A 22,943-nucleotide genomic window follows, 5' to 3' on the forward strand; every position below is an offset into this window, starting at 1 on the left:
AATTTTGTATTATTCTCACGAATGGATTATTCAGAGGGAAAAAGCACTTCTGGAACTGTATAATAATCAAGAATTGGATCTTATATTTTCTTTTGATGAACAGCCTTCAAAATAAGCTCACTTATACTTAAGTAAGCATTTAAGACTTGTTTCTTTCTCTAAGCCTTTAAAAATAACATTGAGAAATGAAATTCTTGGGGAAACATTTTTCATGCATATGATATAAAATAAATTTAAAACTGAGATATTGAACGTCATTAGAAAAATAACAGTATTAAGTTAGATTAAGCATTTCTTTCTTTTTTAGGTTTTGGAACTTGAAGGTGAAAAGGGAGAATGGGGATTTAAAGCACTGAAACAAATGATTAAGATTAACTTCAAGTTGGTAAGATTGGTTTTGAGGGGAATTAAAATAGTAATTTTTAAAATAAGTTCTGTAGGTAAAAACCTCATGCAACAAAATACCATTATATTTACTTCTCTAAAATGACTGTTTATATGTTTTCATAGTTAGACTACTTTTTATTCGTGACTACAGTAATACTAAGGAGCATAATGTACAAAGTTTTTTGTTTTGTTTTTCAACAGAGGTTTTTAAGAAAACCTTATTCTTTAGGTACATGGAGAGTATTTGGCTACATTATTAATAACTTTCCCACAAACTATTAATGTTTATTTTGGAGTTTTAATATTCTACTTTCTACTATAAAGAGTTCCTCTTCCACTGACTAGGGCTAGAACCTTCACATCATTTTTGACTCCTCTGTATCTCTCACCCCACAAATAATTCATTGGTAAATATAGGTGGCTTTATGTCTTTTCAAAATGTACTTTGTTTTCTTTTCTGCCCCTAACTGGCCTCTTTGCTGTTACTCATGCTACCTAGGCACATTCCTATGTAAATGCTGGTACTTGCTATTTTCTCTGCCCCAAATTCTCCTTATTGATAATCATATTATTATTTTCCTCATTTGGTCAAGTCTTTCTTCAAATGTCACCACTTATGGCGATGTCCTTCCCCTGACCACCCTATGTAAAATAGTATCCTTCCCATTATTACCTACTTCATCTTACCCTGTTGTTTTTCTTCTTTGCATCTATCACCATTTGATCTGTTTACTTATCTATTGCCTTTCTGTCACCCTCAACCCAACCCATAGGTTGAAAGTCCTATGAGAGCAGGACCTTGTTTTATTTGTTGTTATATTCCTAGCACCTGTCATAGTAGCTGGCATTCAGTGGATGCTCAAATATTTTGTTGAATGGATTCATAGATAAGCCAGCTTTGTCGTGACATTGTACTCTCCTAGATCGCCAGTCTTCAAGAATGCAGAGTAAAAGTGGAGGCAAAAAGAAGCAGATAGTAGACAAGAGGACTAGGTACAGACATGCATCTTAAGATCACTAAAGGTAGGGGAACTTTTGAGAAAAAGATAAAAGTGGAGCTTAGATTAGCAAGCATAGGTAAGCACAAGGCTTGCCTCTATAACAAGTGGAAGGATAGCTGGTAATCAGTTAGTGCGTTTTTTTTTCTTTCCATCTCTGTTTTTTATCATATGCCTCCTCTCTCTCTCTGTTAGCTTCTCTATTCCATCTGTCAGAAATTGAACTCCCTGAATTGATCAGTGTCTTTATCCAGTTAACTTCACTAATCTTGCATCCTGCTCTTCTTCATGTACCTCACTCTTGTATCCTCACCACCTGCAGTAGGAGGGGCCCTCTGATACCTACAAAAGCCACCCCCAAAAATATTTCTCTCATTTCTTTCCCCCAAAATATCAGGACTATTCAAAACATGTTAAATGTTATTAAATATATTGTATATCACATTTAAATATAGTTAAGGAAGAATATCTGTGTTGCATTTACCCTTTGTAGTTCTGCTGCTCTGATATTCTCAGAGAATCTCTGTGTTGCACAAAGCCCCTGTGCTTTCTTTCCATTTATTGTTTGTGAAAATATTTACTATATTTGAATTAATAACTTAGACTATTAAAGAAGCATCAGATGTCTCAAAAGATAGAGATTTTAATTAAATAATTATAATGAGATTAGGGGTCCAGGTTTAACTCAAGACTTTATTATTTGAAATGATACTCAGAAACTCGAGAAATTATGTTGCTGTAATGACAGAAATCTACTATCTTAACATACTAAGAGTTGTTTTGTTTTTTAACTTGTTTAATCATATGCTGCCCACAGCACTTGATTTTACCATTTTACCTTGAACCAAGATATGAAGAAAGCAAGGGAAAAGATTTTTATTTCATTATTTTGCCTACATTCCTCCTCTATATTTAATTTTTTCTAGCAGTATCTGTGCACATGTTGTGGTTTATAAGGGTAGTTTCAGCTTCCACTCCTGCCCCCTCATTTTCTATTTGGTTCAGAGCAGCGCCCACGTTGCCCTGTAGGTTTGGGGCAGTGTAAAATTGGAAGGGTTTCTTATCCACTGCTCTGTGTGTTCACCACCACAGAAAAAATCAGTTTACCTCAATATTTAATTATAGTAACAATTTTTGAATGTTGAACTTCATTCAAAGTTATTATGGCCCAAGAAAATGAATTCAGCAAGATGGAGGCATAGGTAAATACATTTCAGTTCCTTGGAAAACCAAAAGAAGGTTAACAGCCAATTAAAAAAAAAAACCCTGAACTACAAAAAAATTGAACTGTAAAGAAGTGCAACAACCAAGGACTTAAAGGAAAACATTATCCAGACTGGTAGGAGGGGTGGAGACAGGAGGCTGGGCAAAGAAGATGCAGGGCAAGGCAGCGGCTGTTGCACCAGGATGTCCCACACTGACGTGGAAATCAGCACTTGAAAGGGCACAATCCATTTGTGGGAAGCGAGGGACATGACCGAAAGCAGAGTAAGGGCTGAGCAAGCAGCGTTATTCCCTCTCTGACCCCAAACCCATGTACAGTGCCACAATGCACGAAGTGGGATACACTGCCCTGGCGAATACCTGAGGCTCTGCCCCTTACAGTGTAACAGGTGCACTGACACAAAGAAAGCTGACCCAAATGAAAGAACAGGTCAGCCCCAGCTAGTATGACTCAGTGGATTTAGTGCCGGCCTGCAAGCCAAGGGATTGCCAGTTTGATTCCCAGTCAGGGCACATGTTGGGGTTGCGGGCCAGGTCCCCAGTGGGAGATGCAAGGGGTAACCACACATTGATGTTTCTCTCCCTGTCTTTCTCCCTCCTTTCCCCTCTCTCTAAAAAAAATAAAATGAAGAACAGATCAAAACTAAAAAAAAAACCCTAAGCATTGAGGAGATAGCCCAGCTATCAGATGCAGAGTTCAAAACACCGGTCATCAGGATACTCAAGAAATGATTGAATATGGATGCAAAATAGAGGAAGAAGTGAAGGCTATGCAAAAGGAAATAAAAATATACAGGAAATACTGTAAAGGAAGGAAACCAGGACTCAAACAGATTGGAGCAGAAGGAGGAAATAAACATTCAACCAGAACAGAATGAAGAAACAAGAATTCAGAAACACTAGGAGAGGCTTAGAAACCTCTGGGACAACTTTAAATGTTCCAGCATCCGAATCATAGGGATGCCAGAAGGAGAAGAGGAAAAGCGAGAAATTGAAAACTTAGGTGAAGGAACTAGACATGCAAGTCTAGGAAGTTCAGAGAGTCCCAAAGAAGTTGAATTCAAGGAGAAAGGTACCAACACATCATAATTACATTACCCAACATTAAAGATAAGTAGAGAATCTTCAAAATACTGAGAAAAAAGGATACAGTTACCTACAAAGGAGTTGCCATAATACTATCAACTGATTTCTCAAAAGAGACCTTACAGGCAAGAAGGGGCTGGAAAGAAGTCTTCAGAGGTCATTGAAAAGCAAGGACCTACAACCTAGATTACTCTATCCAGCAAAGCTATCATTTAGAATGGAAGGGCAGATAAATTGCTTCCCTGATAAGGTCAAGTTAAAGAAGTTGATCATCATCACCAGCCCCTTATTATATGAAATGTTAAAGGGACAACTGAACCTAAAAAAAAATCAAAAGTAAACAAAGCAGACAACTAGAACAGGAACAGGATCACAGAAATGGAGATCACATGGAGGGTTATCAGTCAGGATGGGGAGGGGGGAGGATGGGGAAGAGGTACAGGGAATAAGAAGCATAAATGGCAGGTACAAAATAGACAGGGGGAGGTTAAGAACGGTATAGGAAATGGAGAAGCCAAAGAACTTACATGTACAACCATGGACATAAACTAAGGTGGAGAAATGTTGGAGGGAGTGGGGAGCAGGGCAGAGAGGAGGATAAAGGGGAGATCTGTAATAGTATCATGAATAAAATATACTTAACAAGTAATCACTGAAAATTAAAATATTATTTTGTATTCTGTTTTCAAACTAAAAAAAACTAATTCAAAACAAGCTTTTTGTTAAACTCCTATTTCACTATCAAGATATAATCTCAAAATTGGGACAGTCATATTTTTTATTTTTATTTTTCCACAAGATACATTTTTTAATTTGGGTTTTAGCAGCTTACTGATAGGATGGTACCTATTCTTTACCCCCATATGCCACTGGCATACTCAGAAACAAAAGTAGTTTGATATATAATGCTAAAACTTTTTCCATTTCTACCCATTTTTTCCACCCACCCCTACTACTTTTTTCATTTTTACAATTCTTGCTTTGAAGGTTTTTAGGGAGTCTCCTTATATTTTCTTTGACCCTCATGCTGTATCCCAGAGCAGGACACAGTCATAAGCAGGAAAACAACAGTAGCATTAGTTTATTCTCCTCCCCAATAAACACTTTTTATTAATCAAGAAGAAAAGTATTATATCTGCCAGTGCTCCATCTCCTTGATTAAATTAGAGAACCCGGTAAAAGGGGGGATTAACAGCAATTGGAGATCATGGCTACAGTAAAAGTGAGTTATAAGGCTATAGTCTTAAATTGGTTTACGTGATGTACTGAGGAGCCATAGACCCTCCGCTAAAGTATTTGTGCTGGCAATTGCACTTGTAGTTGTTTATTTCCTCAGGTCTTTTTTATATTTCCTGGAATAACCGTAGTATTATAAATAGTGCTGCAAGGAATAGCAGCATTACTTACATCTCCTTTTCAGTATTCTTAAATGGAAGGCTTTTCTTGATAGTGAGACCTGGACTTGAAGAGATTCTTTTACTTTGCGTTAACAGTCAGCCAATAACAGGGAGAAAGAAACATGTAACTGTTGCTAGAAAGCTTCCCAATGAGGGGGCAGATCTTCAGAAGAGGACACAGCTGGTCCGTATAACTGGTACCCACGGCATGTAAAAAGTTGGATTTATTTATATTTTTCATTTATTAATATTTCAGTAGTTTTTATTAAATATGTTGTACAGTGAGGAACAGTATCTGAAATATTGAAAATCTAAAAGTTACACTTTTGCATAGGCTACCTTCATAAATTTGGCTCATGTTTCTGAGTAACCTAATAATTTCAAATTTAACTTAAAGTGTTTATAGTGTTTCTGTCATAGTTTCTCTACATAAAACTATTTTTCAATTATGCTGTAATATGTACTATTTTAATCATGTATATTTTCATATATAAATGTGTACCTAATAAGCATTTTCTTCCCTCACAGACAAACTTTCCAGAAATGATGAACAGATATAAACAACTATTGACCTATATTCGAAGTGCAGTCACAAGAAATTATTCTGAAAAATCCATTAATTCTATTCTTGATTATATCTCCACTTCTAAACAGGTTAGATTCTGGTTTCCCTTTTGGTACTTATCAGTGTGTTTGTTATTTATATTGAGGGCTTTGTGGGGTTTATTTTTAAGACCTAGAAGTTTATTTAAGCATTTACTCTAGTTATTATGCTTTTAAAATAATGTGTACTGTTTTCTTATAGTATTAATTATATAATACTAAAAGACACTAATCCCAGCTGAATCTATTTAAATGATGTCTTCAAATACTGGTATAATCTGCACACAGTTTTTACCAGCTTGTATTAGATTCCTGTTAACAAGTACTGTCACGGCTCCTTCTGATTTCTGTCACCACCTCAGCTAGCCATCCTGAACTATTTCAGTACTTAACAGTGAATTATAGGTGATTTTGTGTAGATTTGATGAGATGAAGATCCTTAAGGGGAGAACCTGTACTAATATAGTTAGCACCTGGTGTTGCTCATTAGGTATTTGTTCAAAAATCGCTTCTATAAAGAACGGGTGGATGATGAGAGGAAGTGCTATTTAGATAAAGAAACTGCAGTGACCATTGGGGTAATGTGCCTTCGTTATTCTAGATTTTGGTTGTTTAGAAAAGCAATGATGATTTTATTTTATTGCTAAGATATTTTTAACTGGATTGTTGGTTCATATTCTTTTAAGGAACACAGTCCTAAGTTTCAGCTTTCTTGCACTGTGGCATTTGTGCATAAGAAGTATTCTCAGTATCACTTAGTATTTTTTACCTTTTTTTAGCATTTGATACTTTTTATATTCATAATAAAAAATGTTCATCACAGAATCAGCCTCTTTCATTCTATCTTTTCTACTAAATATTTTAATTTCTTGAGGTAGTTTAACTGTTTTTACTCTACATCTAAAAATGTAATGGAGGTAGAGGAGGGTAAAAGTAGATGTTTTGTTAGAACATTTGCACTTACTGTCACTAATTCTAGAAGTGTTACATGTCAAGGAGCCTGTCTTAAGAGGGCAAATGTTTTCTTAGTTCTACAGACAAGCATCATCTAAACACTTTTGGTTAACTGTTTATAAATGTTATGCCAGGTGTGTGTGGAGGGGGGCGGTATGTCATTATAAAACTTCAAGGATGTGTGTTTATTAAAGCTATTATACATAAGCTATTTATCTTTCGAAAGTAAGAATGGATACTCAGTGGGCAGCAGTTGACATACTCAGTAAGCCATCAGTGGTCATGAAAAAATAGACAACTTTACTCAAAGTATCAGACTTTCCCTTTCTCTTCTCGTAGCCCTGTTACTTTTTGATCCTATTAAGTAGAGGTAGTGTTTGCCACATAATACATACCAAATAAGAGTTAAGTGAGTAAGATAACACTTAATAATGGTACAGCTAGTTCTATGTATGAGTCATGTACTTTGGTTAAAATATAAAGTGATAGATTGGAAAGGATAAACCTATTAGAGCAAATATTAGAGAAAATATTCGATATTTTCTGGATTTTTTTTAACTCACATAAAAATAGATCTTGACATTTATCTTTAGTAAATTTGGTCTGTATTATGTGTTTCGTGGACTGTCGCAGACTTTTGGTAAGATGCAGATGATAGTGTATCTTATGTGTGTTAAAGTTCAAAGATGCACTTTTAGTTTGCTCAAATTAACTTTATTAACAGGTACAAATTTGCTGTTTACAATTATAGAATTCTGATTTTTTATGTCAGATGGATTTACTGCAGGAATTCTATGAAACAACACTGGAAGCTTTAAAAGATGCTAAGAATGATAGACTGTGGTTTAAGACAAACACAAAGGTAATGATTATAATTACTTACATTTGTTTTCTTTTGAAGAGTGGGCGGGTGTCCTTAGTAAACTCTCCTAAAGATGCATCCCTTGTCCTGTTGAAATCTTTTGATTTTAATGTTTCTTTCTTTTCAGCTGGGAAAACTATATTTAGAACGGGAGGAATATGGAAAGCTTCAAAAAATTTTACGACAGTTACATCAGTCTTGCCAGGTAGCATTCGCTTCATTTTTTATTAACATTTCTTCATATTAAAAAGAGCATAAGAAAAATTTGTGTTTGAAACATTGCTTAGAGGTGTTTTTGTTTAAGCATCATCCCAAAAATAAAATTTGGAAAATAAGTGACCCAAAAGCTCATTTTTTCCTGAGTCTTACATTTCTTCCTATTCCAAACCTAATTTCAGCCCTTATGTTTGTGGGATGAAGCACAGCTTTTAATGAATGAACAAGGCCAGTCATTACTACTTACTAAGAGGAAGCCTTTCATATTTAATTATGCACGCTGTGAACGTCAAAAAGGATATTATAGACATATATAATAAAGATACTTTATAGTCTGGTTTATAATGTACGAATCCCCTATAACAGTACTGTCCAGTAGAAAAGTTCATGTGATACTAGAAATACTCTGTATCTGTGCTCTCTGACATGGTAGCAATAGCTGCATGTCATTAGGCATTTGAAATGTGGCTAGTGTGACAGGAGGTGTTGTTTTCTATTTCATTAATTTAAATTTGACTAGCTATATGGTCTGAACCATGTGCCTCTATGACTTTTAGTTATGAGCTATAATTTTATATTTCCTTTTGTCTTGATCAATAAGTTATTTGATATTAGTTTAAATTTTATGTAAAAATACTGTTTAAAAAACTAAGCTCTTCCAAAGCCATATAATATTATTTTAATCATATGTATTATTTGTTGTTTGCATTTCATAGTAGCTTTGCTTTACAAAGTAGATCAGTCATTTATGAATTGTTTTTTTATCTACACATTCTTAGGAGATCTTACCCTGATGCATAAACAACTGAGTTCAGTTTCACATGAAATGGAAATGATAGAGCAGCCATAGCTGAATGGAGAAGGGTCTTTCAGTATATTCATAAGGAATGTGAAAATTTTGCTTGGTTTATTTTAGTGCATAAGAAAAGTGCTGTCTGGGATTGTAAATAACGTAGTTGGAGAAATGCGTGATAATCTGAATGTACACATTGTCTTGCGGGTCATATTTTTTACTCTGTTGTGATTTATTAGTGAATAACAGAAGTTTTAAATTGGAAGGCCAAAATAAATAATATTGGGTTGGCCAAAAAGTCCATTTAGTTTTTTCTATAAATGATACATTTTTCATTTTCACCAGTAACTATTTATTTAGAAATTTTGAGGATGTTGGCTATCTCCCATGTGGTGTAATGTTGATTGCTCTCCATTAATGTCTTGATTTGATTGCTGTCAACTTCAATTGGTTTACCTGACTGTGCAGCATAGCCCAGCGAGAAATCTTCAGCACGAAATGTCGCACACCACTTTTGACCCACTAGATAGTCAGTCACCCAGCACCCTCTCCGCACACTGCACACGTCTTTTTTTACATTTTGCATTTTTACCTTTCTTGAAATAATAAAGCCAAAAAGTTGCATATTTTCTTCAATATTAAAATGGCTACACAAAAATTTGTCAATTTGGTAAGTTTTTTTTTTGTTAGTGCACACTGATGTGACAGCTGTCACAATACAGTCTAACAAAACTGTTTCAAATGAAGCTAAAGACAACTAAGTGCTATTAGAGCCATCTTATAGGAAAAAAACAAACTTTCTAGCCAACCCAATAAATTTTGGGTTTGTGTAAGTTGGTGTTTGATATTTATGATTATCTGACTGTTGAACATATGCTGTTTTTCATGGCCCACATTTTGTGGTTCATGGTCTTCTTTTAAAGTTGAACTCAAATGTCACCACTCTTATTACTCCTTTGACATTTCCCAGAAGAGGTAGTTCCTTTCTCTTCCGTTCTTCTGGGTACCTGATTCATGCTTAAACTAGAATTGTTATCATTTATAATGTAATTTATCTTTTGGCAGATTAATCTACTAGATTGTGAATGTTTTTAGGCCAGGTACGTGGGCTCATTTAACTTATTTCCCAAGGTAGACCCAGTACCCTGCACAAACAAGGCACTCAGAGAGTGTTTTTCATTGAATCAGTGGATCTAAAGTTACAAAGATTTCAGAAAGACCATAAATAACCTCTTAGCTAAAAACTAACATAATATTTTATATATAATAATATACCTCTGGTCACTTTTTTTAAAAAGATTTTATTTATTTATTTTTAGAGAGGGGGGAAGGGAGGGAGAAAAAGAGGGAGAGAAACACCAGTGTTCAAGAGACACATCAGTCAGTTGCCTCTTGCACACCCCCAACTGGGGACCTGGCCTGCAGCCCAGGCATGTGCCCTGACTGGGAATTGAACCAGCAGCCTTTTGGTTTGCAGGCCAGCACTCAGGCCACTGAGCCACACCAGCCAGGGTGGCCACTTTTTTCTTACTAAATGACCAGAAAGTCAAAAAAATGTGTGGGTTCCTTTTCGGCCATTAAAGGTAGTATTTTTAGGACTCTAGGTCCCAATTAAGATTTTTAGTACATTTTCACAGAGAATTGTAAACTTTTACAAATACTTATAAATGTAAGGTTTTGGGCTCACTCAAATAAAAATTACTAAGCTGACTCTGACTGAAGTTTATTTGTTTTCCTAGACTGATGATGGAGAAGATGACCTGAAAAAGGGTACACAGTTATTAGAAATATATGCTTTGGAAATTCAGATGTACACAGCACAGAAAAATAACAAAAAACTTAAAGCACTCTATGAACAGTCACTTCACATCAAGTCTGCCATCCCTCATCCACTGATCATGGGCGTCATCAGAGGCAAGTGGTTTGGAAGAGTGGGCAGTGTCGTGGAAGATATCAAGGTGTCATTGCAAATAACTCAATGGCTGTGAAAGTTGTTTCTGTTTTAATAAAAGTAATACACAAGGTAGTAAAACCAATGAAATGATAACAGTCTTAAAAAGAAATTAGGATGAACTTTTGTCCTGTAAAGTTATATCAGTAAAGATATTAATAGAAAATTTATCATCGTAAGTTCAATTCTAAATTATAATGATGTGTATAAAATTACTTTCTACTTCAATTGAGAAGACAGTCTTGCAAATGCTTGCTTGACTGATATTTAATGAAGAGTTTGCTTTTTAGAGTTCAAGTGTGTACCCTGGGGCTAGTACTGTTCTTGTTACAGAATTAAAAGACTGGAAGCCATTGAAATAGTTTTTATTCAATTTCTATAAAGTGGTCAGTACTGTTACGACAGAACTGTAAATGTCATCTCCTGTTTCATTCTTTACAGAATGTGGTGGTAAAATGCACTTGAGAGAAGGTGAATTTGAAAAGGCACACACTGATTTTTTTGAAGCCTTCAAGAATTATGATGAATCAGGAAGTCCAAGGCGAACTACTTGCTTAAAATATTTAGTCTTAGCAAATATGCTAATGAAATCGGGAATAAATCCATTTGATTCACAGGAGGTATGTGTGTTAACTTCTTAGCAGCTATCTTTCTGGAATTAAGCTTTGTACATACATAGTTAATTCTTTTTTACTGTATTTAGGCCAAACCATACAAAAATGATCCAGAAATTCTCGCAATGACGAATTTAGTAAGGTAAGATTTTATATTCCAATTAAGGTAAAATTTTTTAAAACAGTGAATAAAGGAGAGAGAGGGGAGAGAACTTTTCAGAATTCAGTTAATTCTGAACTATTACTTTTGTATTTTGGTTTGAAATTTGCCAAAGCTTGTGAAATTTTTATGTTCTAAAGTCACTTCCTATGCTGTTTCTGTTGGGCGTGAGAGTTTGTAAAGTATTTGCTGCTTTTCTCACGTGTATGTATGCTGTTTTTTCAGTAGAAACTGACGGTAGATGTTTTAAAACAATTTCACACTGTTGACTGATTCTACCTGCCTTCATACCAAATGAAGTTATGAATTGGTCCACATAAGTCAAGAATTTTCAGTGAGACAAATTACTTTTTCAGTTGACAAGATAAGTAAATCGTTTTTAAAAAGTTTACCTCACGTAATTTTCTGAGGTGAGGAAGAGAGGAGTCATACTGGTAAGATACCGAAAGATTTATTAATAGCTTCTACGGAACTATATGTGACTAATGATGTTTAACAGCTGAAAAACCAACCATAATTAACATTAAAATTATAGAAATTAAAAACCTAGCAAAAGACTAGAAAAAAAGTCCCATTTTTGCCAAAGAAATTAGTGAGCAAGAATAATTTCTCTCTATGCCAGGAATAAATGGAGCCCAAGCTCTAATGGGCTTTCTTTGTAGAAAAGTATGAGAAACTTACTGGGTTTCAAATTCTTTGTTTTAGATTGTAAGGCTTAGTTTACTAAGGCATGGAGAATGAAGTCAGGGATATAAGGCAGGGAGTTTTTGTAGATATATGCAGGTGATTTAGATGATCAGACATTCTGTTAACAGCCTTTTTCATTTTAAAAAATGACCATTAGACTATAAATTCAGTCACCTGCAAATAAATTTTATATGCTTGGAAAAAGAGCTATTCCATGATACTGTTTAAATTCTTAGGTAAAATGTTCTTATTTACTTTGTTTTTACTTGTCAGTGCTTTTTATAAGTTACTAGGTTTTATTTTTTAGGGAAACCTTAACTTTAGCTATAAAAAATAATGATTTTTTTTAAGATTGTATTTTTAGAGAGGGGAAGGGAGGGAGAAAAATGTGTGGTTGCCTCTCACGTACCTCCTACTGGGGACCTGGCCTGCAGCCCAGGCATGTGCCCTGACTGGGAATCAAACCGGCAACCCTTCTGGTTCACAGGCCAGCACTCAATCCACTGAGCCACACCAGTCAGGGCATATTTTAAGGGAACTAAGAATGGTTAAGGGATAAAACCCTAAATCTTTCCATTGCAACATTAAAAAAATTAATTTCTTTCATTGTGTATTTCTTTAGTCTATTTTAATAAATAGTAAGTTGATTTTTGTTATAAAAGGAAATTTCTCCATCTTTGTTGCAAATAGTTTATTCCATCTACATTTGGTCATATTAACTAAGAGGTGATTTTGTTAGAAATTAATTAACCTCATAATACTTTTTAAAAATTGTTTTTAAAGTCTAATTGCTAATACAACAGTTTAAACTTTTAAAACTTTTAAACACTGAGGGAAAGTTTTGCCCTACCTTAATATTTTATCTAAAATAAGTTGGTTAAATCTATTAAAATGAATTAAAAAACTGATTTATCAGATCTTTATAAAGCAATAGCTGTATTTGTACTTTTACTATATCTTAGAATTTACTTCAGTAAAGCTTCTATTTTGGAACTTGGGAACTTATTTTAATGGTAAATTTTGAACTATACAAGTGGCCTGTAGTGTTCCACATTTTGCACAAGATTTTTTTTAAGCCACTAAAATAGTGGAAGAGAGTATCTCTTAGTTAAAACATAATGTGTGTGTGTTTTTACTTCTTGAATATATCCTCCTGTAGTATATTACAATGATATACTTGAAGTAGGTGAGAAAGTAATGCTTCCTAATTTTATCTTCCTAGTCAGTTGCCAGCAGACTAGAGGAAAATAATTCCTGTTGAAGCACTTGAATCACCTGCCCCTAACATGAAGTTACATTGCGACCCAACAGATGGAAGCACAGCAGAGGGCGTGCAGAATGGCTGATGATATGTCTTACATATAAAGCAGACAGTGGTGCCATATCCAGAAGGTTGGCTCCTTCCTTCTCAGCACCTTTAGCAATTCCCATAGTGCCTCACAGAATTATTTCAGGACTAGATAGTAGAGTCCTCCGAGAGTCATGAATATAAATCAGCCTTTGGCCTTCTGCAGCAGGGTCCATCACTGTCCACTTTGTGTGTGTGTTCCATTCGGCACTAATGATCCACCACCGATACAATTTTTTGCTGTGTAGCTGAGTGAAATGTTCAGCTAAATAATTGGGAATCCAGTGATCCCTTTGGGAAATTTCGGCAGTTGCTGGTAGCTTTCTAGAAGAAAAAAATTAGGAAGCTGCATTTCTGAATAAGCTTCAGAAAGATATACTATCATATTTAAAAGACGAGGCCAAACTCCTCCATACGGTAGTATGCATGAATCTTGGTTTCTTAGGTATTAAATGCATAATATCATTTGAAAGCATTAAACAGTAACTGAACTACTGTCATTTTCTGACAATACCAAGATTTTGAGAAGATTTAAATTATCTATATATAAACATAATCCCAAAAGATTGGGACTATGTTTATATATCTATCTTGTAAAAAATCATCTATCTTGTAAAAAATCAAAGCATTCAAACATTCATTTTATTTGCAGAAGGGTGTGTGTATGTATGTGTTTAACTCTGATTCCTATGACCAAAACCATATGATTTAGGTTTTTACATAAACTGAAAAACAGACTTTAAATACATGGCTGTTTAATGTTTGACAATGTATGCTTTTCTTTTTCTGTTAGTGCCTATCAGAATAATGACATCACTGAATTTGAAAAGATTCTGAAAACAAATCACAGCAACATCATGGATGACCCTTTCATAAGGGAACACATTGAAGGTACAGTCTTTTGACTACCTCAGCTCTGTCGCTTTCTTTGTCACCGTCTGAACAGTGCTGCTTAATGGAGCTGAGTAGAACTACGCTGTATCTCTTCTGTTCATTGCAAGGTGGAGCAGTGTTTGTAAATATTGTCATTGGATAGGATACTCCCTAAAATTATAAAGCTGTTTTAAAGAAATTATTACTCAGTTTCATGTTATTAACATAATAGGTACTTACATGATGACCATTTCATATAAGAATGGACATCATTGGCTGTCCCTTTCACCTTTTTCATCTAACTTAGATATTGTTGCATGATTTTTTTACTGATGCTTAAGTTCAAAGTTAATTTTTAAGATTTATTTTTGACAAGTAACAAAAAGCTTTGAAAACAGCCTGCTATAGATAATACTGAGATGCTTTTACTTTGAAAGGTAGACTAACATTATATAATACTCTTAAGTATATGAGATTTTTAGTAAGTTCTGTTGGACTCACAGAAACACAAAAACATTCCTTTGTTCTGGGACCTTTTTTATACCTCCAGTGTTCCCATCTGTTATGGAGCTATTTGAGGGTTTTTAAATGACCATTTGAAACTGCTTACTTAAATACTTGAAAATTCCAGATGCATCAGGAAAATCTGAAGACTACTTTGGAAGTAATGTTTTTTGTTCCCCTCCTTCTTTTTCTCTTTCATTCAACAGACATTTTTAAAGTTCTTCTGTGAATCTAGGATGATACTCTTTCTGAATATAGAAAAATGTAGAAGCTTTATGCATGAACTTCAATCTAGTCTTCTTGGAAAAGACACTTGAATGTGAAGAAACGGGAAAATTATAAAATCTCTTGATAAAATATACTCTTAAGTTTTATGAAAGAGCATAAAGAACTTGGCTGGTGTAAATCAGGGCTTGTTGAAAGATGTTAACTTTCAACAGTATAGAGGAAATGGTGAGCCATGCAGTATTGTTGAGAATGCAGGGAGATATTTTAGGTAGTAACAGATGAGCAAAATTAGGGAGGTGGTAACAAAAAATTATGGGAGAAGCCTCTATACTGTGCAGCTATTGTATCCTTAGATCCAAATACTTTATGTCCTTGCCAGACAAATGGATACTGTTTGAAAGGATAAGTGATAAACAGTTAATATGATTTAAAAGCATGTGATGATTCATAAAGATATACAAACCATTAAATGCAAATGTATTATCTTAATTTTTGTTTTTTTTTTCAGAGCTTTTGCGAAACATCAGAACACAAGTGCTCATAAAATTAATTAAGCCTTACACAAGAATACATATTCCTTTTATTTCTAAGGTACTTATATTCATAGATTTTAATATTTATAATTTGTAGTTATAAAAGCAGTATACCTGTCTTCCATTTAAAAGAGTAATTGCAACTTGATAACTTTTGGTAGCATTACATTTCTTAAACACAGCGTAACTTAAAAACTTTGCTTTTAATGTGCATTTTTCTGGGTTTTTTGGTCTAAATTGAGTTAACAGAAGAGACAAATAAAGATTATGAAATTTTAAAGATTTCCTAAGCCTCAGAGAATATTATAGAAGAGAGGGAGGCTAAAGAATATAATTAATGAAGATTTAACCCCAAGCAATAATGAAATTGTTTTAAGAGTATACTTTAAATATTGCAAAGTTAAATTTTATCATACCTGTATTCTCAGAAATATTTTGAAGTGATAATGAAATTTGTTATTTAAAACCAGAATAATTGTTTATATAAAACTGATTTTTTATAAAAAGTTAATTAGAATTATAATGAGTCTTTTGTCTTAGGAGTTAAACATAGATGTAGCTGACGTGGAGAGCTTGCTGGTGCAGTGCATATTGGATAAGTAAGTATATAGCTATTTTTTTTTATCACAAAATGTTTGGGACCATAAAGCTTGAATAATGATGGCAAGGATAGCAGGTGAATTCTTACATTTTTTATAAAGAGCACCCTTTGACTATAACTTTCTGTTAAAAGAGATACATATGTATATGTGATGGTTTTTTATAAATGAATGAGGATATTAAGCACATGGTCTCTGAAAAGGTTCTAAATGGTTTTTTAGAAGGATTTCTCATTCAGTATTATGACCCATATACAGCTATAGAATTATTTAACAAGTAGTATTTTTTCCTGTATAAAGTATGGTATATAGTAGTTTTGAACTTAATCTTTTTAAAAAGCAGTATGTTGTTTAAAGCTTCACAAAATATATTTCCTCTTGATTGATTGGTAAGTCTATGCCTGTTGGCTCTTTCAGTGAAATGGATGACAGGTAGCTGAAATCTGCTTTCTTTCTATAGTTTGAATAAGGTAGTTAATGTTATAATTAACCCTGAACTCAGTCATTTAATGTAGGCAACAGTTTCTTTCTTTGGCATTTATTGATATTGTGAATGTTGATGCATATTAGTCTAGCAGATATGCTTAGTGAAAACACTTTGTAGATATGTCTTCTTTTATTTATTTCCAGCACTATTCATGGCCGAATTGATCAAGTCAACCAACTCCTTGAACTGGATCATCAGAAGAGGGGTGGTGCCCGATATACTGCACTAGATAAATGGACCAACCAACTAAATTCTCTCAACCAGGCTGTAGTCAGTAAACTGGCTTAACAGAGAACAAGCTTTTACAGACATACTTAAGGCAACAGTGCAGAGATGTAATTCTTAAAAGAACTGGGAATGGCAAAACTACTGTCGGTTGATGTGTCCTGAAAATTATTGGAGTAAATGGCAGAAGTGCTTTTTTTGATCAACTGGTTTGTGTTTTGCTGCTGCATTTATCCCAAGAAAAACAGCTTTAATCTCCAGAAGAAAACCAAAATGCCATGGGATTTATGCTGTATTGACATCTTGCCCTAAACATACAACATCATAGTAATTTGTCATGGGCAACATGACCAGAGAGAAGATTTTTGTCATGATTTTAAACACACTGACACGCTACTGTTGGTTAAATTTAAACATGTTTTACCTACAGAAAGTCTCTCACAAATAACCTGCAATAACTTGAAATGCATACCCTTTTGAACACTTCCTTTTCTCATGTATAAATTAAAATGTTTGCTGCATTTTGCAAAATGTCAGTTCTCCACAAATGTGTCCGTATATTTCTGTACCTGCAGTGTAGTAAAGGTTTAGATGAAACCCCATAATTATAGTGGCATACTGTCACTTAGGTTTCAAGCAGCAAAATAAACAGTGCAGCTCAGAAATTGTAGTTTGGTTCTTGATGTGTTTTTATTACACTTGGGGTTTTCGTTTTGTTTTTTAGTACCTTAGAACTTTTAAATTTTATTTTTAGTTAACAAATTTTAAAAGCCTGGGAGCAAATAAGTTAGTTATTTGCTTTCAAGTTTTTAAAATAAGTCTATTGATAAAGTAAGTAAAACTAGTTTCTAACAAAACACTTCCATATTACTTTTAACCTTGATGCTTTAAAGGAATAAATTTGTCTTAGGAATAATAGTTCTTTTTAAAATAATAAATTCTAACTCTGAGAATGTTCACTTTAAACAAATATGCCAGAACATAGACAGCTAAATGAATGTTACGCTGCATAGTGATTATGCTGGAAAATTATTTCCTAACTCCAGCAATTTACCATTGCTCAAAATCTTGAGTTTTGCTCTTTTAGAATTGCATTCATAGCTAATTTAAGTCACACAAACTATTAACTTTATGGTTACACATTGTTTTAAAGGAAAAGTACTCCCAAGCTTGATTGTCTTACAGTTACCATTATTTGGCACCAAATGACTTTTAACAATTTACAAAAAGAAAATAAATCCATCTTTGAGGTAATCACACACAGTGTACAGCTGGCTTTGGAAGCAATCCCAAAAGAGTTTTTAAAGGTATTTTGAGCAGTGGTAGCATAGTTAAGAGAATGAACTGTGTGTGGCCTTCCAAGGTGACTGACTGACTACCTTAAAGGAGACACAGTTCATTTGAATGTATTGAGTTTTGGATGTATTTGTTTCATTTAAAAAAAAAAGTTCACATTATTTTATAGTGTCAAAAGGAAGAACTAAGATTAAGATAATTTCTTTGGTTTTTCTATTGCTTGTATTATGTAAAAAGGTGAGTGGCAGTTCAGAAGGAAGACTGTTTGTTGTAACTGAAGAATGACAACCAAGAATTTTTGATTATTAAATCAAATTTTATAAACAGTGGAAGGAGCATGGACTTAAAACAAGGCATGCTTATTCGGTTTTGTCAAAATTTTACGAAAATATGTGATATATATTTATACTAAAACTATATAATCCTTAGATTTAGGAAAGCAATCAGTTAATGTCTTCAGATTAAAGCAGTATTAAATAACAGGTACAAGTTGGAAATTGTAGAAAACAAAAGACAAATGTCTTTGGTAGGGAATAAAAAAGTTTAAGATACAAAATTATGTGTATTTTCTTCTCTTTTACATAATTTGTGAAAAGTGCTAAATATTTACAGGAGTGATAATAATTAAGATTTTTTTAAAGTATAATTTGGATTATACTTAAGATTTGAAAATCTTAAGTATAATTACGATTTTCTTTTTAAGTATAATTTGGAGACCCTTTGTTACCCAAATAAAATGACAATTTCTGTGCCTGCATTCAGATGTATATGTGGTAACTCTGGGGAAAAAGCCCTGCTTAACCCCGATCAACTCTGAGTTGATGGAATTACAATTCAAAAATTTTAAATGACCCGATTTTCTAACTCTTACAGTGCCCAATTCCCCTGTGAAATCTTTGCAGTGTTCAGCAGTGAATTTTCCTTGTTTCTAAAGGGAAAACATATACTTGTTATTCATTAGGGAATTGGGCTAAATGTATAACATTCAGTTATATCATAATCTTTAATGTAATTGTATGTATCACATAGGCTTTGTTTAATATTCTTTAGATACAGGTTTCATCTTTTTAAAGTCATTTGCCACATTTGTTCTAGAACATAGGTTTTTGATATAGCTGTCTAACTTAACAATTTATTATTTTTCCACTTAAATATTTGTGTTCTTGTGCATCAAATCTTAGAGTTGCAACCATAGAAATTGCTTATCAAATATAACTAAATTGAGGATAAGTAAAAAATCGGCAAATTCTTAGCACTTAAATTGCCAGTTAAGTCTGCCTCTTTTGTGGAAACTGTAATAACAAGTAGTTTTGCATCAGTTTGTAATGTGTTTATCTCCTTTTTCTTTTTATCCCTAAACCTAGATAAACTTACTCTACAGCAAACTTTGGCTGCCACATAGATACTATCTGCTACAGAACCTGGATTTCCGTTACTCATTCTGGCTCTTACATTAATTTTTTAATTGTTGATTAAATTTATTTCTACACATTTTAATGTAGCATAACTTTTTTAAAGATGAGATGACTTCATGTAATAGTATTGCTTTTATTATATGAGTCCCTTCTAACCAAAGGTTAATACTGTTGTTAAAGAGGACTACAAGTTTGATTTTACATGGGGGTTATGGTTTTAGTGAAGCCTATTTTAAATGGGCTACACCATGGGCAGGATATTAATGTTATAAAAAACATCAGTTTGTTGCTAATGTAAAAACAGCTGTTTTGATACTCAAAATACCCATGATGGTAAAAAAAAAAAAGGGGGGGAGGGGGGTTTGAAGATTTTATTCATTTTTAGAGAGAGGGAAAGGGCAGGAGAAAGGGAGAGAAATGTCAGTGTGTGGTTGCCTCTCTTGTGCCCCCTATTGGAGACCTGGCCTACAACCCAGGCGTGTGCCCCAAATGATAATCAAACCAGCAACCCTTTGGGTCCACAGGCCAGTGCTCAATCCACTGAGCCACACCAGGCAGGGCTCCATGATGGTAAAAATTTTTAAAGAGATTTTCTTACCAGTCATTCTTACGATTCTTCAGTAAACAGAGGTGAGTACACTTTTGTTTGGGTGGAAAGATGAGATCGAGGGTGGCAGCATGTGAAGCAAATTATACTGGGACAGAATTTGGTCAGTTTAGTCCAAGGATCAAAAGGTCTAATGAATTCCCTTACCTTTTTAAGGCACTCAGATACTCTAACCATTTATTTACCTAAGCTGTTTTTTAAAAATAATGTTGTTATTTTAGTACTACTTATATATAAACCTGAAAAATGATCATTTAAGTCTTTAAAGTGGAACTTGTAAAACTTAGTAATGATAGTTTTATTCTTCCTATGGGATTATAATATCTTGAAGAAGAAAAACCTTTTAAACTGAGATATGTAACGAAATAAAGGAATTGGCTTTGTCAAAATTTTTGGAGATAAAATTGACGTAACAAATTAACTTTTTTTGGTATCTGAATGTAGATATTGCATAAATTGTAGCTAGTAATCATAGTAAAGTACTTTTGGTTTTGATTGGATTTATTTTGTCTACATTTTTATTAGCCCTTTGATCTCACATGTAATATACGTATTTTTAGGACTGTAAGACTCAACAGATCATAAGATGCACCTAGGTTTTAGAGGAGGAAAATAGGAAAATTTTTGAAGCAAAAAATCTGGTAAAATATTTAATAACCTGTGACCCTGCTCCACTGCCCCACCCCCCACAGCGAGCCAGGTAAGCCACATTCGGAATATAAGACTCACACCCCCCTTTTCTTCCCAAGTTTGGGGAGAAAAAAGTGCATCTTATAGTCCACAAATAGGGTAATTTGGCCTTCAACTATTTTGTTTAAAAGTGTTGAATACTATCTATTTACTTTAGAACAAGAGATGATGTTAGGTCTCAGAACTGGAAGCTCAAGGTCTTTGTGTGACTAAATCAAAATTTTTCTCTTTTTTTAGAGGTTGTACCTGTTTTGTTTTTTGCATTAGATGTCCCCATCCCAACTCCCCCGCCCCAACAGCATCCTGTAATTGTCTTAATAAAATGATAAGTAGGACAGATTTGTAAGAACTTCCTCAATGTAGAGTTGCCAGAGATTCTTTTTTTAGTGTAAGCATATCAGGCTTCTTTTAATTCAAGATTATTAAATTTTGCTTTGTATCTGCTAGCTGATGTGTGCCCTTTGTGGCATGGATCTGACATTTCAAAAATTTTGTACACTACTTTTTGAATCACTAGATAAGATTTGAAAAGGTTTAACTTTTGTAGTTTTAAGGAAAGTTAGAATAGTAATGCAGTTTGGAGGATTTAAAACCCTGCTAGAATAGTTAAAAATCAATCTTATGTCACCCAGTCTTACAGCATTAAAGGTATATGCCAACTCCAAACCTTGGGACAGACAAAAAATTATTTTTTAAATACTTACCTATTGGTTAAATTGGTTTCCTATTGGCCAGGATTTTACATTTTAAACTTAGAATTTGCACAATAATGGCTGGCCAGTGTTTGTGTTTGTGTGCACATGTATACTTATAAGTACATTGTACTATTGAGAGTAAACTAATATTACAAAGTAATGTTGAGAGGAAACTAATTGAAAAGTTTTAAAGATGACAAAAGTTCACTACCAAGTCCACCACAATAACTTCCAGTTTCCATTGTTTAATAACACATATTTCTGACTCAGGTATGCCATAAAAAGAATTTCCAGTTTACCAATAACTTTTATGTTATGATGGGGTTTCACATGAAAGCCAGTGTTCAAATTTAGATTGAATTTTTAATCTGAAATAGGGCATCTTTAAGTCCATTGATAAAGGTTCCTTGTTTTATTGGACATTATTTATCTTAAGGTGAGTTAACAGATTTTTTAAAGTAACCTTGAATTATAAACCCATAAAGTCAAAATTTAGTTACTGTTACAGTAGCATATGAATGTTGTGTTGAGTATCTCATTTTTGTTTTAAAAGTTTTTATTTGTACGTCAACCAAGAAATGGAGTAATGGAAAATACAAAATAGTTTCATGTTGCAACTTAATACATAGCCGATTTGTGAGTTTCCTCAATTTTCTTTAAAAAATACTAGCTTATTAGTATGAAATATGACAAATTACTTGAAATAACACTAGAGGATAAAAAGCAGGTGACTAGGAATGTGACAGGATGTTTAGGAAGTCCCACAAGGTAGTACTTGAGAATCAGCCAATGTAGACGGGATGGGTCACAAGGGGCTTTAAGACGTAGGTACTGAAGGATTTTTGACTGGAAGTACATTCTTTATCAGTATAAAATATTTCCTGTGTAAATATTAGTTTCAGTTAGCACAAGGCCAGCACAGTGGTTTTAAACAGTACACTTAATATATTTGATCAAGCAATTCAATAATGTATACTTAAGTAAAATAACTTGAATGTTTTAAAAATGCTCAGAAATCAGTACATTTTGTTCATTTGGGTTGACAATCAGGATTTAGTTATTTTTCACTTAAGTGTATCTTCATGTTCTGCTTTGAAGCATTTATGGAGAAGTTGGAGTCTCCTGAACCCTGTTTCATGATTTGTCCTGGAATAATTCATGTTGCAAACAAACGTCTCAGGAATTACTCCTTGAACATAAAATGTCTCAGAGCACAAAATGAAGCGAAGGAAGAAATGTGCTCTCCCAAATCCCTCTTAAGAGTCTTTAAAATGAATTCTAAGTTCAAGGGCTGCAATATCTCAGGATTTATATCTGAATATTGTGAGTTTATTGAGTACAAAAGTAATGTTCTCAGGTGTAACCTTCAGCCTAGAGAAATGAGCCAACCCTAATCTCAAAGTACAATAATGAATGCAATCAGACAGCTTTTGAAACTCAGAAGAACTTCCCCCCCCCAAAAAAAAAATACCTTTTGTGGCCAGGGTTCCAGTGTAAACATATAAAACTAA

The 22,943-nt window shown here is 33.8% G+C and overlaps 1 protein-coding gene across 2 annotated transcripts in view; it reads left to right on the forward strand.

The window, feature by feature from the left end:
• COPS2 (COP9 signalosome subunit 2) overlaps positions 1-17,399 on the forward strand; it is a 31,799-nt gene extending 14,400 nt beyond the window's left edge. Inside the window, exons 3-13 of one of the 2 annotated variants that reach the window (XM_037156521.2) lie at positions 308-385; positions 5,621-5,746; positions 7,401-7,511; positions 7,639-7,716; positions 10,260-10,434; positions 10,913-11,091; positions 11,175-11,227; positions 14,074-14,171; positions 15,394-15,476; positions 15,959-16,017; positions 16,648-17,399. In XM_037156521.2, coding sequence (XP_037012416.1) covers positions 308-385; positions 5,621-5,746; positions 7,401-7,511; positions 7,639-7,716; positions 10,260-10,434; positions 10,913-11,091; positions 11,175-11,227; positions 14,074-14,171; positions 15,394-15,476; positions 15,959-16,017; positions 16,648-16,792 — 1,185 coding nt within the window. In that variant the 3' untranslated portion in view covers positions 16,793-17,399. The remainder of the gene's footprint in view (positions 1-307; positions 386-5,620; positions 5,747-7,400; positions 7,512-7,638; positions 7,717-10,259; positions 10,435-10,912; positions 11,092-11,174; positions 11,228-14,073; positions 14,172-15,393; positions 15,477-15,958; positions 16,018-16,647) is intronic. The other variant, XM_037156520.2, reaches the window with a different exon arrangement.
• Positions 17,400-22,943: the final 5,544 nt, after the last annotated feature.

Source organism: Artibeus jamaicensis, unplaced genomic scaffold (assembly GCF_021234435.1).
Source record: "Artibeus jamaicensis isolate MK-2021 breed Jamaican fruit bat unplaced genomic scaffold, CSHL_Jam_final contig_548, whole genome shotgun sequence".
Lineage (NCBI taxonomy): Eukaryota > Metazoa > Chordata > Mammalia > Chiroptera > Phyllostomidae > Artibeus > Artibeus jamaicensis.